General features: G+C 46.1%; 1 protein-coding gene across 2 annotated transcripts; it reads right to left on the reverse strand.

Annotated features, from left to right (window-relative positions):
- Positions 1-226: 226 nt before the first annotated feature.
- On the reverse strand, positions 227-4063 carry Ly6a2 (lymphocyte antigen 6 complex, locus A2). Of its 2 annotated transcripts, none has more exons than NM_001378241.1 (4): positions 4032-4063; positions 3690-3787; positions 2624-2740; positions 227-827 (listed from the first exon to the last, which is right to left on the reverse strand). In NM_001378241.1, exons 2-4 carry the CDS (start codon positions 3757-3759, stop codon positions 610-612), a joined length of 405 nt encoding a protein of 134 aa, NP_001365170.1. In that variant the 5' UTR covers positions 3760-3787; positions 4032-4063; the 3' UTR covers positions 227-609. The 2 variants fall into 2 exon arrangements, with proteins under 2 accessions (NP_001365170.1, NP_001365169.1); NM_001378240.1 differs by having other exon boundaries at positions 3973-4063.
- Positions 4064-23226: the final 19163 nt, after the last annotated feature.

Below are 23226 nucleotides of genomic sequence, written 5' to 3' on the forward strand. Positions count from 1 at the left end.
GTTCAGCAAGAGACTTTGCCTCTGAAGAAAAAGCACAGTGCTCTTTATGTCCCTCTCTCTTTTCCCAGTATCAGGCATTTCGTAAGCCCACCAAATCCAAGCGGTCCCCCACTCTGAGCTGGGTAACATGAACTAGTTAGTATGACAGGCTGAAATGGCAGAGATGTGAACTAGCAGGAAGGACTCAGTGGACTCAGTGTAACATATGAAAACAGGAGATCTTGGCTGGGAGAATAAAGGGTTTATTGGACTCAAAAGGGGGACATTGACCAGCACACATCGGAACCCTGCAGGACTCCAGATACTTATGTGTGGATGGTGATGGCATAACACCTTGGAATACTGGCTCATGCCTGTGCTGGCCACATGCCTCCAGGGCCAGGAATTGCAAGCCACAACAAAATAACATTCCAGGAAGTACAGATCTGAAAGCCTTAGAGAGGAGTGGGGCACCTACCCAGCAGGGGCTATAAAGGTAAAACAGGGTGTTCCACACAGTACTCCCACCTTGGAGCTTCTATAACTCATAATTCATCACTAGAGGACTCCAGGAAAGAGTGGTTGCACATGAGGATAAAAGGACAAGGGTGAGGGTTGTTGGAAGGACCATCACAGCAAGGTCTGCAGGAGGACTGAGCTCAGGCTGAACAGAAGCACCCCTGCCATGGTCCAGGTGCTGCCTTCAGTGGGAACTGCTGCATTGCAGAGGTCTTCCTGGCAACAGGAAATCTTCACCTTGACCTTAGGATCCTTGATCGGGCTATTTTCAAGATCAGTAGGGCAGTAAGAAAGGCACTGATGGCTCTTTACTTTCCTTCTTTGAGAGTCTGTAAGATATCAGGGAGTGACTCACTTTTTATGCTGTGACAACAGAGCATGCCAATATCTGGACCACATGCCACCAGGTTTGGATGACCCAGATTTGTCTCTAAGTCATGTTGAAGCCAGACATGGTAGCTCAGATTTGTCATCCCAGAACTTTGAAGAATGAGGCATGGGAATTTTTATGAGTTCAATTCCAAACTGGGATCCTAAGCTATCCTGGGGCTAGAGTGAGAACCCGTCTCAAATAAGAAATGAACCAAAATCAAAACCATGGGCTGGTAAGGAGGGTTGGTGGATAAAGTGCTCGTGTGCACAAGCATGAACCCCCAGGTCCCATCACTAGAGTGCATCAAAAGATAGGCAGGCATGGTGGCCTGCTTGTATCTCTGTGGTCAGTACACAAAAATAGAGATCCCCAATGTAACGTCACAGCGTAGACCATCTTAACAATGTAAGCTTGGGTTTCAGTGTGAGACCTTTCCTCAGAAATAAAATAGTTGTCACAGAAGATACCCATCAACTTTTGTATCCCATACACTGTACCTCCCCAGTCTGTGACATCCACACATGTGTCCACAGGTGCCCTTACACACAATGTGCTGGGGAAGCAGCTCAGTCAGTGAAGTGCTGACCACATGGAAGTCTAAGGACCAAAGTTCAATCCGCAGCAACCACGTAAAGAGCCAGCCAAGCATGGGAGGGCTGGTTATGATCTCTATGCTGGGGCAGGGAATCAGGAGGTCCTGGAACTCTCTGCTACCTCCCTCCTGTTCACCCCTAGCATTCTTGACAAATTCTAGGTCCCAGTGAAAGATATTGTCTCTAAAAACATTATGGTTCAGACTGGAGACACAGCTCAGCAGTTAAAAGCGCTTGTTGTTCCTACAGAAGCCCAGGGTTTTGTCCCCAGACCCCACTGGGTGGTTTGCACCCATCCCTAATTCCAGTTACAGGAGAACCAAAACTCATTTGCTTAAAACAAGTAGACGGTGCCTGGTAAATGATACTTAAGGGTGTCTTCCTATCTTTGCTGACATTTTGTTACATAATTCATACCTGTGGACCCATATTTATAGACACACACACACGCACACACACACACACACACACGCAAACACACACACACACGCACACACACACACACACACACACACACACACACACACACACACACACACACACACACAGCACAGAGTCAGATCACCCAGTGGCACAGCAGAAAGGGCAACCAGCCTCTCAGACTCTTGCTGTTCCCCAGGCAGTTATATCTAGGAGACCTTCTCTAGGAGACAGGCAGGCTGTAGTCAGGAACAGGAAACTAGATAGTAGGGCAGGGCTGCTTCTGTCTTTTTCTAGTTTTAGGATATGCCTGGAAACTGGCACGTTGGAGGATCTGATATGTCTTAAGTTCTTGTTTTATCAACATTCCTAAGTCATTCCTTCAGCCTAAACTCCAGATTCCTTCATTATATGCAAAGGCTCATTAGATGCTTCCAGCTCTCCTGGTCTGTCAGTGAGCCAGTGAGACCCTAGACATAAAGTACAGGCAGGAGCATCACATGACTGCACTGGTGACAGAGCAGGATGATGAACACCATGCATGCCAGTGAGCAGCCCTACTTTATGATCCACATCTCAGTACATCCCTGGACCCCGACAGCCCCCACTTTGCAGGAGTCCCACTCCAGCCCCAGCAGCGCTCTACTTGGAGAGAGGGGAACCATGGTCCATAACAAGTGCCCAGACATGACATTTTCTCCACCCTCAGCCCTCTCTATATAGGCCACAAAGAACTTACCCACAATAATTTCTGCCTCCTGAGTAACACAGAATCCATCAGGGAAGGGGCAGGTTGTGGTATTGCAGGAAGACTCTCGTGGGTCATCTGGGCAGTGGTAGCACTCCAGCCCCTGAGCTGAGAGAGAAGCCAATGCATGAGGGATAGGGCATACCATTCCTAGCCCAGCCCCCTCCTCTCCAGTGTGTTTACTTAGGTCACCTCCACCAAAAGCACAAGTGAGCCAAGAGCCACCATTGTTCAGTTATGCTCGGTCCTGCTGTCTCAGCTGGCCAGGCCCACAGGAGAGGCCTGCACCCCAAGGGAAACTAGAGACACAGTTACCATATTGGGAACACATAGACACCAAATGTCTGCTGAAGCTGTGAGTGGGTGTATAAGTAGGTAGTGGGGCCACAAGATGGGGAGGACTTTTCTGACCTGTCCAACCCTACACCTGCAGAGCTGGCCCCTGGGTACTGGAGCATGACAGAGCACTGAACTTTCCGGAGTCCAGCTCAAACTGAGGCTCACCATGAGACCTCCTGTAACTCAGATGTAACTAGAAGTCTAGGGGTATCTGAGAGCTCAGACCTCTTAGAGTAGAAAAGTTCTAGCACTGGGACCTCATGTGGCTTGGGCTGGGCATAAGAAAAAGTCAAATGCTAAGAGTTAAGGATTCCAAACAACTTGACTTGGCAGCCGGGTCAAGAAAAGTAGCCTCTGCCAGTTTGCATGCACACAGGCTAGTGTCCTGACTGGGAGGCCAGGGCAGCAGGGTAGAGTCTAAAAGCAGGCTGCTCTGTGTGATCAGGGTTTGTGACTCAGTTATTGAAGTCCACGAGGTAGTGAGGTCTCAGTCCTTCTGGTTTGTGGTGGTGGTTGCAAGGCTGTCACTTGCATGTTTACAGACCCAGTAAAGCACCCCAGGGCAGGGAGCTTCACCCAGGAAGCCAATCCCCAATCCCCTGACCCCAGCACACCTTGTGCACCGGGCACACAATGGAGGTGCAGGTGTACCCACAACCCTGAGGCCCTTTTCCATGTCCATTGTACCCTCCTGTACCTCTCTCATTTTCCAACTCACCTCTTTCTGCACAGAGTAGGGCCACAAAAAAGATGAGCACACAGGACCTTGTAGCGTGAGAACTGTCCATCCTTGAGGACAGGCTTCACAGATAGAACCTTGGAATTTGGAGCCAATTAATAGACCCCCAATCACATCCCTGGGCTCTCACAGGGCTCAGCCATCCAATCTTTCCTAGCTCCAACACCCCACACAGCTTTCCCCAAGGAATACATGTCTGCCTACTTCTCTCATCCACCACCCACCCAGCTTTTCCTTCTTAATCCCACTCCCACTCACAGACCTATCCTGAGGGCTCTTCCCTTTGCCACCTAGCAGCTCCCTCCTGACACCAGTCCTTACTTCCGCTCTGACCAGGTTTCAGGAACAGTGGTAAGGTCTGTCAGAAGTGGACTGAAATAAATACTTTTTCTCAGCTCCTCCCAGCTGGCATCCTGAAAAGGGAGGAGGGCAGTGGGTTTTGGTTCTTACTTCCTAAGGGCCAACATGTTTATTGAGTAAGACTTAGCCAGATTTGTATAGCAGTTGGAGAGGGAGGACTCTGTGGTTGGGAAGGGACCATGGTGCTGGAGGACTAAGAGGGCAGAGGGGCAGGGACCATGGGTGACTTGTGCTTGCCATTCAGAAAGCCAGGGAAGTAGGTAAAATTTTTGGCCCTTTCCTGGGTTTTGTTCTGTTTTGCTTTATGTTTTGTTTTTGTTTTTGTTTCTTTTTGAGACAGAGTTTCTCTGTGTAGCTTTGGCTGTCCTGGGACTTGCTCTGTAGACCAGGCAGGCTCCAACCCATAGCCATCATAGGCGTGTCCAGCAGCTGCTGCTTCTGACACCACCACCAGGCTTTTTCCTGTTTCTAAATAGAAGGTATGGGTTGCAGTGGCTCAGAGCCCATGCCCCTCCTTTTTATGAGCAGGCAAATGACCATCAAATGCTTGGAGACTTGTTCTGCTGAGCAGGCCCCCAACAGGCTCTTGCATTCACTAATTGTGAGCCTTGAGTGAAGAACTTGCTGACAACTGGGATGGAAGTTACTAAGCAGTGTCTGATGTGTTAGGTGATGTATGGGGCTGTGGGCAGGTAGCTAGATTCTAGATCCTTTTCATGGCACAGGCTGTATATTGCAGAGGATGAATGACCCCAGTGTCTCTGCTGCCCAGAAGCCTCCATGAAGAAGACACATTCTCTTTCTTCCTGCTCCAGTTTTCATGTTGCCTGTCACTTCACCTATGAAGTCCTAGCAAAGAGTTTCCCTGATCTTTATGTCACCACCATGTGGCATAGTATTCTATTAACTTAAGCATCTGTGACCCAGCCTTGGGACAAGCAGCAGGGCCCCCACAACAACCCAGAGTCATAGTTTCCTAACCTCATGGAGCATAGAGCCCAGTGAGTAGCCCCACTTAAGTGTCTGCAAGGCACTGACACAGGCTAGAGTGGGAAGGCTGGGCACTGAATGAGACCTGAGCTGGAAGTCACCCTTGATAACACAACAGCAAATGAACAGCTATGCTCAGAGGAAAACTGAGTCACAAAATGGACCACAGAATGAGTGAAGCTGATTGCATCCTCTTAAGCAGGCAAGGCAGCAAAGGGAAGGAAGCCAGAGGCTCAGAGAACATCAGGCAGATGCTCCTGATGGAAGTCACAGGGCTGAACATAGAGTCTCGGTCTTTGTATCATCTCTGGTCCACATGTACATCCAACCCCAGTGTCTATGTTCTGGGTTTTGCAGGATGATCGATTGAAGAAAGAGAGACTCTGTATGGTGAAGTCAGAATTCCCCAGGAACAGCGTGGTATCAGCCTTTCCAGGACTGAAAACCAAACCCAAAGACTGCTTCAAATCCTCGGGGTCAACCCTCCGGAAATTCATGCAATCCACAATATTTCTGTTTAAATTGTTACTCTCCTGAGCTTCTCCCCTAGCACCATTAAAAATCCCTGCCTTGTTACCCTATAATCTATTACGCAAGCAGACCATGTTTGCCAGGAACATCGCATAACCCAGCACAGTGGTAGGAGGAAGAGAGCAAAGAAGAAAAGTTGTCTGTCTAATTTCTTCACATGTAGCCCTAGACTTTGGCTCATGCATGAACAAGTGTATGTGAAGCAAAGAGCAGCAGACAGCAAGCCTCTGCAAACAAACATAGGGCATCAATTAAAGACTCAAGTGACAAACTGGGAGTGGTGGCCATGCCTTTAGTCCCAGCACTCGGGAGGCAGAGGCAGGCAGATTTCTGAGTTCGAGGCCAGCCTGGTCTACAAAGGGAGCTCCAGGACAGCCAGGGTTATATAGAGAAACCCGGTCTTGAAAAACAAAAAAAAAGATTCAAGTGTCAATTCCTCCCAATTTCACCATCCAGTGAGGTTATGGGGCAGAGTTCCAGAGGATGGGTGAGGTCACTTACAAATCATGCATAATTTCTTTGCAGCTAAGTCACCACCAAATCTCACCCCATCATGGAATCACTTTCATGGAGTCCCTCATCAGTTAATCTGTTTCCTCTATATTTTAGCATCTTGTGAGACCACTTGTGGTTGGAGAGGGCAGGAGGGTTAATGTCTGAAACCCCAGGTGACAGTCCTCCCTTCTGAGTATAAAGAGTTCTGCCCATTATCACAGACCTGTTGCTGTTTTGCTCTTCTGACTCCATTGCCAGGGCTCCTGGGCTAAAGTTATTTCTACTCCAGGATGAAAATGGGGCCAAAACCATTTCTTTGGAGGAAAAGGTCATATAACCACAATGCAGTGAGTGCACTGTTTCTCTAAAAGTCTTAAACTAGGGGTTCTCATGAGTCCTCCAGTTTCCATCCAGCACCAATGTTGGGGAGTTAGCTTCCCTTAGTGGTGGACTCCTGGGCCAATTACTGACAGACCACTTAAATAAACTCTTAAGGAAGAGGGCTACAGTGTACTTGTATAATCTTAGAGTTAGAGGTACCAGATGTTGCTAGGCTTGTGCTAGAGAAGCCAGGCCCTCTGCAGAGAGGGCTACATGCAAGACAAAAACACACTAAGCCCTCTCTCCTGCCTTCCTACTCAGCCAAAGGCCTGACTACTGACTGTCACACTGAATAGGTCAAACCTTAGCCAAGCCCATTCCCCTCCTCAGAGAATGAACGATCTCTGTGTAGTAACCAAGGTCACATATGCCTCAACACCCCCTTGAGTAATACAGCAAAGGTTTCATGTTAACCAAGTGGACTTCCTCCAAATGCCACTTGCCCCTCCCCCATGGGCTGTGGTCTCAGGATGCAGAGCAGCTGGGAGCAGCGTGTTGCAGTGATGGTGGGCATAAATGATTTGGAAGACTGTTAAAAAAGCTTGAGTCAGGGGCTGGGGAAGAAATGGATAATTTAGGAAGAGCCACATTGTGTCACGGGGCTTCCATGTGTATCAGGCAGGTTATCAGACTGCCAATCACATGATTTCTAAGAAGACAGTTCTCTGGTGTGGAAACACAAGCCTGACTGTCTTTATCATGACTTGGTTTTTGTCTCTGTGGAGTTGAGTAGGTCCAAGCCTGATTTGGGTAGTGAACATCTCTACTCCTGCAGTGCTCTAGGAGAGCTGTCCAGGGGTATGGGCCTTGTTAGCATTCCTTCTAGGCTCCACCCCCAGGTACCTTACAACTGCCAGTTATGCCTGAGTCACTATTAGGGGCTGCTTGCTCCCTTCTCATTCTCTTTCTTGTTCTCTTCCTCTCTTCCTTCTCTGTCCTTTTTCACCACATTCTACTCCCACCTCTTCATGTGTTCATAGCTGGCTAATACTCCCCTCCCCTCCCCTCCCCTCCCCTCCCCTCTCCATTCCTCTCCTCTCCTCTTCTCTCCTCCCTTCCCCTCCTCTTCCTCCTCTTCTTCCTCTCTCTCTCTCTCTCTCTCTCTCTCTCTCTCTCTCTCTCTCTTTCTCTCTCTGCCTTTCTCTGTCTCTACACTATCAATCCCCCTCCCCACGCCCTAAATAAACTTTATTCTGTACTATACAGTCCTGTGGATGGTATCTCAGGGGAAGGGATGCCTCAGCATGGGCCTGCAGAGAGGCAGACCCTTCCTCCACACCATAGCAAGCCTCTACCAAACATATCCCTGGTTTTCTGTTTCTTTATATACAGCATAACAGTCACTACCCAGGTCCCGTATGCACCCAAGAAATATCAAGCATCTTTCCAAATTGTGATAGTGATCTCTTGCCCGAGCTAGTATCTCGCCGGCAAGAATTCACTCAGACAACCAGATCCTTCTACGGCAAAGCTTTTATTGCTTCAACATAAGGAAGACCCTGAACCCAGAAAATGGTGCTGCTTATATAGCCCGCAGTGTGACGTTTCAGCACCTGATGTGGCGTGACAGCACCTGATTAGTTGCTTGCCCATCACCCCATTACTATGCCCCGAGATGGGCAGTGACTGGGCGTGAATTTACTTTTGCACTTGCGCATAAGGCTTGTTTACTAGTTAGGCGCAGTGGAAGCCAGCGCCATCTTATAATGGCGATTGCTCACAGCACGGCTCTCCACAGTGATCTTCTCTGCAAGTTACCTGACAGTGTGTATCAGTCTGAGGTTCAGCAGCCATGGGGAAGCATCTTTGCAGGAGCCTTTTATGTGAATAATGTGTTGGTGCTTGGTGCTGGGTCCTGGCCAGTCACAAGCACTAGATGCTTCCCTTCACAGCCTCATGGCCATTTTCATATACTCTTTATCTTGTTATTTATGTGAGGTAGAGCTTTACAAATGTCAGTCCATTTTAGTTCTGAAAACCCTTGCTCTGTATCTCTATCCACCTGTGTGATCAGGCAAAACAGTGCTGAGGTCCCTCCATCTTGTTCCCTTGATACGGCCATTTTCAGATTTAACTAGAATATGATCTCCTTTATGGAGAATCCTTTGAAAACTACCTTGCTTTATTCTAGGAACCAGAGGTCTGGGTATGTTAGGTCACTTATCCTAGCCTTTAGTAAAACAGCTGGTTTGTATGAAACAACCCCATGACCCCTCTTACCCCCACCCCGACCTCCCCATTGGCTAATGGATCTTGGTATCTTCTGTTAAAATCTCTTGCTTCAAACTGATTACTTCTTCCATTCCCCTTGCCTGAGATGCCAGGATGTGATTTCAGACTTTAAAAGCTCTATATTCTCGACACTGTCACACATAGGTACCCAACACTTGGGTGTGGTCCCAGATGTCTGGAATAAACACCTTCAATTTGGCTTTATACTCAATGTGAATGTGTAAGTGGCCATGTCTGGTGAGCTTCCCATAATACCTGTTACAGTGGTCTTGAAAACTATAGAATCTTTGGACCTGTTGACACAAATATTCAGCTATCACCTCAAAGAGGATAAAAGAGAGTTCCTCTAAAGCCAAACATGAATGAGGCTGGTCTGGGGAAAGTCTTAGATTAAATTTGATAAGTTATTTCTCTGACAGTAAAATGAGCCAATTTAAGCCAGATGTTGAAAAAAAAATATATATGTATATGTACACAGACACAACACACATATATGTAAATATGTGTATATATACACACACACACACACACACACACACACACACATACATATATATGCTGGTTAATTGGAAAAGTACTCTTAGGCAGGTTCACTGGCCCCAAGAACCAAGGCCAGAGAAATTGCTGAGGGGAGGAAGAGAGGGAGGGAGAGAGAGAGAGAGAGAGAGAGAGAGAGAGAGAGAGAGAGAGAGACAGAGCATGGAAATTTGAAACAAGAGGATAGCGAGATGATGAGCAAGAAGAGTAGGAGAGAGAGGAGGGGGAAGAGAGACCATACCATCTGCATTATATAGAGGAGAGCCTCTGGTGAAGGTCAACCCAGCCTCTGGGCTGCACAGTTCAGGGTTGGGGACAGGGTATGCCAGGTATAGAATGAGGGATGCTGGGAGAACCAAGAGGCCAGGTCTACTTTGGCTTGTAAAATATACAAATCAGTCCCTAGTACCCAGAGTCTGAAACCAAACAAGCCCAAGTTCCATGTATCAATATGATGAAGTTTTTATAGTAACAACAAAGAAAGTCCTCAATCCAGGTACTTTTCAAGCACACTAGTGGAAACGGCGTGTAAAGGGGTTACAGCGAATTCAGGACACGTCTGCTATAGGCTCCAGGTGGCATCTGATGACTCACGGGCTTCTGGTAGGAGGAAGCTAGTATTTTATTAATGCATTCCTAAAGATTCCGTTAGTCACAGTATGTTACATCAGAAGAGAAGTAGCCAAGGAATGGCCATTAAGGGTGGTAAAGAAATCCTAAAATAAATTACAATAACCCTGAACCTGCAACATTGTAACCTCTGCACAGTCTCAGACGTTCTGTTCTATTACCAGCTTTGGAGATGATTCAATGCAAGGTGAGGCTCCTTTGCTGCAACTTTCCTTTGAAGTCCCCACCTCCATTTCCTGGAAAACATCTGGATTGCCACTACTTAAGGCCCAGTGCAAAGAATGTTATACTCCTGGCCTTGGGACCAGACAGGACATTCTAGGTGCTCCAGATAGAACATTTTGTATCAATGTCCTCCCTTCTGCCTTTGAAGAGAGTTCATTCAGTTGGGACTGTCAATGACCTGGCCAAGACTGAGCCCCCTTGGGAAGGCAGATTCACCTAAAGTCAGGCTACAATGGGACATGGTTCTGTTATAAAAAGGAACAGAGTGCTGAGTGGTCAGAACTTGGCATGCTCCCTAGACTATGTGAAAGAAGCCAGGCCCAGAAGGTGTGCACTGCTGGGCACTGTTCACACAAAGTATCCAGAACAGATGAATTTGTAAAGATGGAGGGAAGACTGTCAGGGGTTGGGGGAGGGGGTGAAGAGTGTGTGCATAATATGTGTGACATTGCATGTGGAGGGATGGCAACATTGCCTGTTGAGGGACACAAAGGTGGTCTTACAGAGAGCACAGACACGCTGGGCTTTTTACCTGGGCACAGGGATTATGGCCATGCGCCCTCCTGTTTGAACAGTAAGTGCTCTTCCTCAGGAGCCACTTCCCCAGCCCAGGCTGGGCTCACACTCATGTTCTTCCTGCTCGCCTGTCCCCAGCGCTGGGACTGCAGGTCAGCACAACCACAGCGGCTTAAGGCTTTTTTCCTAAGTTCGGGGTCTCTGTTATTGCTTGGATTCTGGTGTAAGACACCATCACCACATCTAGGTCTATGGAGTTCTCCTGTTTTGTAACAACTGTAGTTTTGTAACTGAATGCAATGGGTTTGCCCCAAAGAAACTGCTTATGTATGCCAGGAAAAGAGGAAATGAGCATCTCAAAGCTCATCTTTCTAAACAAAGTTGGAGGGTAAGGGAGAGACTTAGACTTTGGAGGCTGAGCTCTATGTCAGGGCAGAAGGGGCCCAGCCTCAATCCCAAATTCAACTGCAGAGAGGAGCGCCTCTAGAGGCCGAATGTAGCATGACAACCAGCGAGTTTATGGTCAGGATGAGTGAGGACAGGAGCTTTGGGCTGGTTCTAAGTGGCTTTCTTTGAAGGGCAATATCTGAAACAAAGAAGCACAAAAACTGAAAATTAAGCAGCTTTCCTCCTTAAAAGCCGAAGAATTTGTCATTGAGTGACTGCTTAGCTCTTGAGATGAAACTGTGGCTCTATTTGATGATTTTAATTATTTTATTTTAGTAATTTATTTATTATTATTATTATTATTATTATTATTATTATTATTATTATTATTATTATTATTAGTGTGGTGTGTGAGGAAAGAATCGCTCCATTCTGAAGGTACCCAGCTGTCTCAGAACCAGGTGTGTAAATGTGTAGACACAATTATATCGATAGCAACGGGCATGGCACTATTGTTAATAATCAGCCGGGCATGGACAGGAGTTGGGCTTTTGGACTCTGCTCATTCCTGTCCATGTGCTTGTATTTCACTGCTTTTTGTTTTGTTTGTTTTGTTTTTTGTTTCGTTTTGTTTGAGACAGAATTTCAAGTAACCCACGAGCTTTATAAGATGTCGAGGATGCTCTTGAACTTCTGTGACTGCTTAGCTCTTGAGATGAAACAGTGGATCTATTGGATGACTTTAATATTTTATTTTAGTAATTTTTTTGGTGTGTTGTGTGAGGTAAGGATCACTCCATTCACAGTACCCAGCTATCCCAGAATCAGCTGTGGAAACACTATTATTGTCGACACGGACAGACATGGCCCTACTGTTAATAATCACCCAGCATGTACATGGGTTTGTGTGGGCTTCTGGACTCTACTCATACCTGTCCGTGGTTTTTGTTTTTGTTTTGTTTTGTTTTGTTTGAGACAGAATTTCAAGTAACCCACGAACATTCTAAGACGTTGAGGATGCTCTTGAACTTCTGATCCTATTTCCCCTGGCTTTGGTTAGAGTCCTGGGATTACAGAATTGCCCCACCAAATTCTGTGACTCTTCCAATTTCATGTGAATTTCAGTAGGAACCATTCCTTGCCTTTTTCATCCCCTCCTTTTCCTCCCTCCCTTCCTTCCTTCCTTCCTTCCTTCCTTCCTTCCTTCCTTCCTTCCTTCCTTCCTTCCTTCCTTCCTTCTCTCCTGTCTCTCCACCCTCCACCTGACAATCTGAGTTTGAGCTCTGAGATTCACACAGTAGAAGAACTCCTGTAAGTTGCCTTGTGACCTGCACACATGCACTTGTTACATGCACATGTGCACATAAACATACATGATTAATAAATAATAATTATTAATTAATTTAAAAATTCCTATTTTTAAGCCTCAAATACACTGCCATTTATTTTGGCCTGCTTTCATTTCTTTCACTTCATTGCTTTTAATGTCACAAGCTTGTGCCACTTTGTTTAAACTTATTCCTAGGTGTTTGCTTCTTCACTAGGTTATTGTAAAAGAACTGTTCTCTTCACTTCTTCTTGCTCTTCATTGGTAGTCTATAAAAAACATCCCTGACTTTGTGTGTTGACCTCATATCCTGCATTTTGGCCGACTTTCTCCCTTAGCTCTTCCTATTATTACAGGACCTTACTGATGGAACATTCTGCCTTTCCAGGTAAATCATTTAATAGAGGGTGTGGAGAGCAGGGCATGGAGAACACACCTGTGATCCCAGTACCGAAGGACCTCAAGTTCAAGGCCAGACTGGCTTACAGAGGGCTGGAGGTAAGAGCCTGAGAGCCTTGTGGACAGACATAGTTCCTCTGCTTGGCCAGCAGGTGGCAGGTTCTCCTCCAGTCTTCAGGTGGTTATCTCTGCACACATCCATGCCCTGATCTCCTCAATTAGGAGATCATTCAAGTTGGGAAAGATCTGCTCTAAATGCCTTATTTTATCTTATTTAATAGCCCTGTGACAATATAGCTGAGACACTAGGGACACTGGGGGCTCAGCGTTCCAACACGTGTGGCTGCAAAATTTGAAGGTTGAAAAGCTGCTTTAAATTTTCTTCAGTTGTGTGTTCTTGTTTGTACTGGTTTGTATATGCTTGGCCCAGGGAGTTGTACCGTTAGGAGGTGTGGCCTTGTTTCAGTAGGTGTGTCACTGTGTACATGGGGTTTAAGACCCTCTTATTAGCTCCCTGTAAGTCAGTCTTCTTCTAGCTGCCTTCAGAATAAGAGGTGGAACTCTAAACTTCTCTAACCTCAGATCTGTCTGGATGATGCCATGTTCTTACCTTGATGATAATGGACTGAACCCCTGTGTTAGTCAGGGTTCTCTAGAGTCACAGAACTTATGGGTAGTCTCTATATAGTAAGTGAAGTTGTTAATGGCTTACAGCCTGTAGGCCAACAACCAACAATTGTTAGCATCAGCTGTGAATAAAAGTCCAAAGATCTAGCAGTTGCTCAGTGCCACAAGGCAAGCAGACAAACAAGAGAGAGAACCTTCCTTATTTCAATGTCCTTATGCAGGTCTCCAACAGATGGTATGGCCCAGATTAATGATGTGTGCCACCACACCTGGATCTAGGCCTTGCTTTGTCCCAGATGAACTTGATATCAGACATCTCCTTGCTTTAGTCTCCTGGGATTCATAGCCACTGTGCTTCAAGATCTCCATGTCAAGATCCAGGTCAGAAACTTGCATGTCCCAGCCTCAAGATCAGGGTCACAGGAGAGCCTTCCAATTCTGAATAGTAGTTCATTCCAGATATAGTCAGGTTGACAACCAGGAATACAATCCATCCCTTGTCAACTTGATATAAAGAATATCTCATGTCCACTTGAAACAATAATAAGGTAATGAATATGTCTAACATGATACAACTATTCCTCCTATAATCACAAACACATTTGTAAATTTACAAAGGGCCAATGTCCCTTGGGAACATTTTTTTAGTATCTCAACTTAAATACCAGTTGACTTCAAAGAAATTAGAAGAAAGACAAATGTGTTAACAAAATACTGAAGCATTCATATTTCTTTATAATCTTCATTTTTGCCACTTTTTATATGGTCTTAGCTGGTATTTATTTTTTTATTTTAAAAGATTTATTTTATCTTTATACATAAGTACACTGTAGCTGACTTCCGACAGACCAGAAGAGGGCATCAGATCTCATCACGAGTGGTTGTGAGCCACCATGTGGTTGCTGGGATTTGAACTCAGGAAGAGCAGTCAGGACTCTTACCCGCTGAGCCATCTCTACAGCCCCTTAGCTGGTATTTATAACTACCTTCCTCTGCTACCCATTCTGTATGTCCTCCACCCTCAGCAAGCATCTCAGCAGGTCTTGGATCTTTTCCTGGAGGATGACCCACGCCTTCATTCCTGATGGGTCTGCGTCCTTTGTCACCCTGCTTGGATTGGGCTGTTGTGGTTTCCCATTGACTTTAATCACAGGACATGGTTTTACTATGAGAAGCCCTAAGGGATCTCATGCACTCTAGACATAATACTGTTTACCTCCATCATGGAGAGGCAATCCAATTTCCCCATGGCAACCTGGATCTAGTACTCCTCCTAACACTGTTATTCCTTTCTTAGTATGTTGGTTTAATGGCATTAGAAGCCCAAAATGACCAGGGGGAAGTCTGAGCTTCTGTTCAATGGCATGTTTAGTTTGGCTCCTGGTAGGAGCACTCCCCTCTCTGGAACCAAAACTCTAGGCCAGCAGAACCTAGAATTGTGGGATCAGGAAGCAAAAATTTTCCTAGAGCATCACTAGGAGAGATAGTGAGTGGAACTATTCCCTTCTCCACCCCTTGATTCCTACACCCATGGATCCTGGCTATAGGAGAAGTGTATCATATATGTGATGCTGATTCAAACCATATACTGCTTTCTGAAGAACTCTGCCCCAGCCCTCCATGGTGCTGCTACATAATTGATTAGACCAGTAGCTTACAGATGATGGGGAACATGGTAAGACCATGGATTCCATGATCACACACCCACTGTCATACTTCTCTGTCTGTGAAATGAGTTCTTTGGTCAGAAGCAATACTGTGTTGAATACCATGATGGTGTATGAGCGTTCTGTGAGTCCACGGATCGTGGTTTTCTCAGAGGCATTATTTGCAGGAAAGGCAAGTCCATAACCACAATAAGCATCTACCCCAGTAAGAGCAAAACATTGTCTTTTCCTGGAGGAAGTGGTCCGATGTAGTTAACCTGCCACCATGTTGCTGGCAGGTCACCTCAAGGAATAGTGCCATATCTGGGGCTCCATGTTGGTCTCTGCTGTTGGCAGATCTGGAAACTTCTGGCAGCAGAAGCTGTAGCCAGGTCAGCCTCGGTCAGTGGAAGTCCATGTTGTTGAGCCCAAGTACAACTTCCATCTCAGCCACCATGGGCACTTTGTTCATGTGCTCATCGAGCAATGACAGGGATGGCTGGAGAAAGAGCCTGACTGTTCACTTGATTGTTGAACTCCACATCAGCTGAAGTCACCTTTTTGTGGGTATTTACATGGGACACAAATATCTTCACATCTTTTGTCCATTTGGTGAAATCTATCCACATACTTCTTCCCCAAATGTCTTTCTCACCAATTTTCCAATGGTGATCTTTACAAATCCCTGACCATCCAGCCAATCCATTGGCTACAGCCCATGAGTCATTGAACAATCGCACATCTATCCATTTCTTCTTCTAAACAACCTGTAATACCATGTGTACCTTCCAAAGTTCTGCCCACTGTGTAGATTTTCCTTCAGCTGTATCTTTCAGGGTTGTCCTGGAAAGGAATTGTAATGCTGCAGCTGTCCACTTCAGAGTGGGGCCTGCATAACATACAGAAACATCAGTAAACCAGGTCCTAGTATTCACTTCCTCAGTCAGCAGATTGTAGGGAACACCCCATGAGGCTATAGGCACATGCTTGATAGCAGATGGCATTGTAACAGGGGTAGGGAGGGTCTGATAACTCCCAGCTCATGATGGGTACTTCAGGTTGCATGGTAACTTGATGTCCCATTGTCAAACATTCAGTTTCCCCTAAAGTCTAATAACAGGCCAAGAGCTGTTTTTCAAAGGGAGAATAGTTGTCTGCAGATGATGGTAGAGCTTTGCTCCAAAATCCCAAAGGTCTCTTCTGTGATTCACCTACAGGGGCCTGCCAGAGGCTCCAAACAGCATCTCTATTTGTCACTGACACCTCAAGTACCATCCAGTGTGCTGGGTCATATGGTACAAGTGGTAGAGAAGCCTGCACAGCAGTCTGGACCTGTTCAAGAGCCTTCTCCAATTCCAGGACCCACACAAAACTAGCAGCTTTCTGAGTCTATGATAAATGGGCTTGAGCAACACACCCAAGTGAGAGATGTCCTGTATCCAGAATTCAAATAGACCCATGAAATATTGTGCTTCTTTCTTGGTGGTGGGAGGGACCAGGTGCAATAAATTATCTTTCACCTCAGAAAGAATATCTCTGCATGTTCCACATCACTGGACTCCTGAGAATTTCACTGAGGTAGATGACCCTTGAATTTTGGTTGGATTTATTTCCCATCCTCTGATATGCATATGTGTTACCAGTGAGTCCAAAGTGGTTGCTCCTGCTCTTTCACTTGGTCCAATCAGCATAATGTCATCAATATAGTGCACCAAAGTGATATTTTGTAGAGGAGACAAAGGGTCAAGATCTCTTCTTACTAAGTTATGATACAGGGCAGGAAAGTTACTATATCCTTGAGGCTAAACTGTAAAGGTCTAACTGCTGGCCTTGCCAACTGAAAGCTAATTGCTTCTGGTGGTCCTTAGGGACAGGTTCTGAGAAGAAGGCATTTGCTAGATCAATAGCTGTATATCAGGTACCAGGAGTTGTGTTAATTTGCTCAAGTAATAAAACTACATCTGGTACAGTAGATTCAATTGCAGTCAATACCTGATTTAGTTTTCCCATTCTCCATAATCCACCTGTCTAATGCTCTGGCCAGATAAGAGAGATATGGTGGGAACATCTTTCAAGTCCTTGATAATGGCACTAATTTCTGCAATTTTTCCAGGAATATGATATTGGTTTTGATTCACTATTTTCTTAGGCAGAGGCAACTCTAAAGACATCCATTTAGTCCTTCCAACCGTAATAGCCCTCACTCCACAGGTCAGGGAACCAATGTGAGAATTCTGTCAATTTCTAAGTATATCCATTCCATTTATGCTTCCTGGAAGTGGGGAAGTGACCACAAGATATATTCTCAGACCTACTATGAGTTGGTCAGCAGTCAAAACTCCATTAATCACCTGCCTTTCATTAGCTCCTAATTTAAGTGGAGGCCACCCTATCATCCTCCTTGTCGTCCTCCTCGTCGTCCTCCTCGTCATCCTTGTCTTCCTCATCGTCCTCATCCTCCTCGTCGTCCTCTTCGTCCTCCTCCTCCTCGTCGTTGTCCTCCTCCTCCTCCTCGTCGTTGTCCTCCTCCTCCTCCTCCTCCTCCTCCTCCTCCTCCTCCTCCTCCTCCTCCTCCTCCTCCTCCTTCTTCTTCTTCTTCTTCTTCTTCTTTTCCTGAGACAGCATTTCTCTGTGTAGCTCTGGCTGTCCTGGAACTCACTCTATAGACCAGGTTGGCCTTAATCTCACAGAGATCTGCCTATCTGTGCCTCCTGAGTGCTGGGATTAAAGGTTTGTGCCACCAGACTGGCTAAAAGGTTTAGGAAGGAACTCCAGAGTCATTGCAAAGTTTAGGAAGACAGTAGAGCAGTAAGGTCCAATCTCCAAAGGGAAACCAAACCAAACCAAACCAAACTAGAACAAATATACAAGAAAACAGTGAAGTCTTTGAGTAATTCTGGGAGTTTAGTAAAGGTGACCAAACAAGTTAAGGTCATGTGACCGTGCAGGTTAGGCTTCAGGAAACAGAGCCAGACTTATTTTTAACATTACAGCATAAAGTTTACCTACTTTCAAAATGGAGTCAGGTGTGTTCCTCATTTTCTCCTTGACTTAAGTGTCCCTGTCGAATCCTAGATTTTCTTCAATAATGTTGTTGAGTGGCAATTGATAGGTTCCCTGAAAAATGCAAACTTTGGAAGTAAAGTTTCAGTATCCTAGGAAAGCAGATTGCAACAATGGGCTGTTAATCATTGGTGGCTCTGGGAGCCTCAGGGAGCCTAGGTGACTCCTGGAATTTCCTCATGGCCTCTCTAAACAGTAAAACTAACATAGCAGCCACTCAGAAACCAATCCATGTAACTTCCTTTGAGCCCACCAATAAAGATTTAGATTTACCTAGCCCTTGCTAAAATTCCTCTAGTTTCCCATACAAGACTCAGGCCCTTGGTCTGTGCTTGCCGTTTTAATAAGTGGCCGACACCTTGCATGCAGACTTCTTGCTTTCTTGAAACAAAAACACTCTTGCCTGTTGTATATGTGAGTGTTGGTCTCAGTGCGGCGATTTTGGACCTCACACAGTGATTCTAGCATTTTTATCTGACAGTTGTTAACACTTTGGAGGATGCAGGCCCTGATTATGATAAGCAGTACAAAGAATACTAGAGGGCCAATTGAGAAAATGCCTCCATACACTCCAGCTGTAAAGCATTCTCTTAAATGCTGATTGATGGGGGAGAACCCAGGTATTTGTAGGTATGGCCATCCCTAGGGTAGTGATCCTGGGCTCTATAAGAAAGTAGGCTGAATAAGCCATGGCGTGCAAGCCAGTAGCAGCACCTCTTCATTGCCTCTGCATCAGCTCCTGCCTCCAGGTCCCTGCCCTATTTGGGTTCCTGTCCTGACTTCCTTTCGGTGATCAACAGCAATATGGAAGTGGAAACCAAATACAACTTTTCCTCCCAGACCTCAATGTTATTTATCTCAATGTTTCTAATGTAAACCAGCATCAAGCAAGGCTTCACTGTTGGGTTTCAGATCCAGGACAAGCAGCTGAGTTGGCTATTTAACATATCAGAGCAGACATGGCCTCCATGTTCTTCCAGCCCTGCTCAGTTCCTACCTGTTGCAGGGTTTGTCTAGCATGCCCCCACTGCAAGGCTGCCCTGAACTTTGCAGCCCAGATGCTGAGCTTCCCCTCCTCCAGAGTCTCTCTTTATAATCTAGGCATTTTGTGAGTGTGAGCTCTCTCTCTCTCCTTCTCTCTCCCTCTTCCTCTTCCTCTCCCTCTCTTCTCTGCCTCTCCATCTCCCTCTCCCTCCTTCTGCTAATCTCTCTTCCTGTATTTGTCCCCCACCCTAGCCCTCCTAGGCCCCACCCTACCCCAGCCTGTCTTCCCAGTGATTTCCCTTGCCTCACTCCTTAGGACAGGTGAACCTGCCTGAGAGCTGCCCCCAAATAAACCTGTCCTTTTGTTTCTTTTAATTTGGCTTGCATTGGTTTCTCAGGCAGAGAAAACCTATTAGTCACCCACTCAGTTTTAAACATCCCTCCTGAAACTGTAGTGATGGTTTGAAATGACTGACATTTGTGACCATTTGGATTAACTGTCCCATAAGCTAATGTATTTAAATACTTCATTTCCAGTGGGTGGTGCTACTCAGGGAGGTTATGGGACCTTAGGCTATGGAGACTTGAAGCATGAAGTAAGTCATGGTGGGTGGGTTTTGAAAGTTTGTAGCCTTGCCCCATTTCTCCTGATTTCTCTGCTTCCTGTTGAGATAGCACAGATATTGCCAGGTCTGCTACTTGCTGTCATGACTCTCCAGTATTATAGACTGTAATCTTTTGATACGATAAATCCCAATATATTCTTTCTTCCATAAGTCACTCCTGGTTATCATCATGTTATGCAGGAGGAAGTAATTGTTGTGTTTATAAAAAGATAAGAAGCCAGGGATGTGTTTGGTGGAGGTGAGGTGTGGTGTGGGGAAAGGGGGTGCCTCTGTGGGCCCATGCTGAGGCATCCCTTCCCCCTGAGGTATCAGCCCCATGACTGTATAGTATAGGATAGCATTTATTCAGGGCATTGGGAAAGGAGTTGATAGAAAAGCAGAGAGAGAGAGAGAGAGAGAGAGAGAGAGAGAGAGAGAGAGAGAGAGAGAGAGAGAGAGAGAGGAGAAGTAGAGGTGGCCATGAGCAAGTGCATAGAGTGAAGAGAAGAGTAAGAGGTAAGAGTATAAGGGAAGAGAGCAAGAGAGTGAGGAGGGGGCAAGCAGCCTCTTTTATATTGAGTCAGACACACCTGGCTGTTGCCAAGTAACTGTGGAGCAGAGCCTAGACCAAATGCCAACAGTAATGGCAACCCACAAATCAGTGTAGTCCTTACCTGTTATCCAAAAATATTTCTCTTTGTAATAAACTGAGACCATCAGAGAAAATCACAGCTAATCAAAATGCAGAGACTCAGTGGTCATGTCGTGCCCTGCTCCAAACTGATACATCTACAACACAGCTCTGGAGCTTAGAGCTCAGGGGCCACTGAGGAAGATGGGGCAGGGTGGGAAAACTCTAAGAGCCCAGGAAACAGTGTGTGCAGTGAGGGCCTGACTGCTCTAAGGTATGGTTGAGGGGAAGATGTGAAGGACCAAGTTGTCCGCAACAAAACCCAAGCCTAGCTCTGGTCTCTAGGCTAATCCCCAACAACATCTGCCTTTTCAGGTTACACCTTTAACAAGGCAAGTGTCTCCAAGTTATTCCCCCAACAGACCTGCACCCTCAGGTTACAAGCCCACCCCCCACCTAATGACCACCAATGCAGAAGGGAGCAGAAACTGAGTTTATGATATGACCCCCAGCACCAGCCAGTTACGTTAAAGGCCACAGTAGCTTTCCAATTCAATGCTTGCACATGTACTCCCTGCTTACTTTATAAAGCCTTGCCCCATAGATATTTGGGGCTCTGCCACCACCAAAACCATCCTGCATGACAGTGGTGAGATGGGGGTGGCTTGGGCTAGCTCGGAGAGAATAAAGACTCTATTGTGAGTTGCATCAGATCTGCTTCTGTCTGTTTTCTTGGGGGATCACTGACATTTCCCTAGTATGACAGTTGAACAAAATATTAAGGCCCTTCATGAATTCTGCAACAATTTGAGGTCCCAATATGCCTTCGATGATCCTGCCTTCTGGTACTCCAACCCCCTCATTGTCTGGCTTTTGCCCTTGATGGGAAGCCATCAGAGCCCCCACCCCCACCCCCTCCTTCTCACTCTATGTATTATACAGTTTCTCAAAAAACAAGGTACTAATATAGCCAAAGTCACCACCAATCACTTTCTGGTACAATAACAAGCTATTCCCACACACCATGATGACACATATGACACAGCCCATTCTGAGAAACAAAGGGGAGATGTGGGTTCCCAAGACAGATGAGGGAAAGCAGAGTGTTGACTGTTGTGTTTAGAAAAGGAAAAAGAAGCCCAGAATGTGTTTGGTGGAGGCAGCTATGATGAGGGGGAAGGGAGTGTATCTGAGGGCCCATGCTGAGGCATTCCCTTCCCCTGAGGTACCAGCCATATGATGGGTATAGTAAAGAACAGTGTTTACTTAGGGCATGGGAAGGGGAGTTGTGGTGGTTAGTAGAGGCAGAGAAAGGCAGGAGGCCAGGGGGATAGAGGCCATGTGGAGAGAGAGGGGGAAGAGAATGGGGAGGGAAGGTACAGAGGGGGAAGTGAGGAAAAGAGCAAGAGAAGACAGTGAGGAGGGCCCAAACAGCCCATTTTTATAGTGAGTCAGGCATCCCTGGATGTTGCTAGGTAACTATGGGGCAGAGAATGAAGAGATGCTAAGACTGCCCATACCCCTGGTTAGCTCTCCTAGAGCACTGCAGGAGTGGGGATGTTCACTACCCAAATCAGGTTTGGGCCTACTCAACTCCACAGAGACAAAAGCCAAGTCATGATAAAGCCAGTTAGGATTCTGTTTTCATACCAGAGAACTCTCTGCTTAGAAATCATGTGATTGTCAGTCTGATAATCTGCCTGATACACTTCGAATCACCCTAACCCAATGTGGCACTTCGTAAACTATCCCTCCCCACCCCCCAGCCCCTGACTCAAGCTTTATAATCTAGCCCCTCTATTTCAATAACAGGGCTGTCCTCCAACACAGTCTTCAGATCATTTATACCCACCATCCCTGCAACCCCCTGCTCCCAGATCCTCTGCATTCTGAGACCACAGCCCATGGGGGAGGGCAAGTGGCATTTGGAGGAAGTACACTTGGGTAACATGAAACCTTTGCTGTATTACTCAAGATTGTGAGGGATACATATGTGACCTTGGCTACTTAACACAGGTCATTCATTTTCTGAGGAGGGGAATGGGCTTGGCTAAGGTTTGACCTATTCAGTGTGACTGTAGTCAGGCTTCTGGCTGAATTGGAAGGCAGAAGAGAATGCTCAGTGTGTTTTTGTCTTGCAGGTAGACCTCTCTGCAGACAGCCTTCTGGCTTCTCTAACACTAATCTGGCAACATCTGGTACCTCTAATTCTATGATTATACAAGTACACTGTAGCCCTCTCCCTTAAGAGTTAATGTAAGTGGTCTGTCAGTAATTTGGGCAGGAGTCCACCACTAAGGGAAGCTAGCTCCCCAACATTGGTGCTGGGTGGAGACTGGAGGACTCATGAGAACCCCTAGTAAAGACTTTTAGAGAAACAGTGAGCTGCATTGTGGTTACATGGCCTTTTCCTTCAAAGAGGTGATGGGCCAATTGACATCCTGGAGTATGGACAACGTTGGCTCAGGAGCCCTGGCAATGGAGTCAGAAGAGCAAAACAGGAACAGGTCTGTGATAATGGGCAGAACTCTCTATACTCAGAATGGAGGACTGTCACCTGGGGTTCCAGCCATGACTCCTGTTCTCCTCCAAGCACAGGTGGTCATAAGATGCTAGAATTTAGAGGATACAGTGGATTTACTGAAATAGGGACTCTATGTCACTGCTTTTATGATGGGGTGAGACTTGGTGGTGACTAAGCTGATCAAAAATGCTTATGCATGTCCTGTAAGTGACCTCACCCATCCTCTGTAAAAAAAAAAAAAAAAAAAAAAAAGCCTCATAAACCTCATAAACTCATTGGGTGGTGACATTGGGATGAATTGTCACTTGGATCTTTCATAGATGCCCTATGTTTGTTTGCAGAGGCTTGCTGTCTGCTGCTCTTTTTAACACATACACTTGTTCATGCACGAGCCAATGCCTAGCACAGCATGTGACAGAATTACAG

This window comes from Mus musculus, chromosome 15 (genome assembly GCF_000001635.26).
Source record: "Mus musculus strain C57BL/6J chromosome 15, GRCm38.p6 C57BL/6J".
NCBI classification, from domain to species: Eukaryota; Metazoa; Chordata; class Mammalia; order Rodentia; family Muridae; genus Mus; species Mus musculus.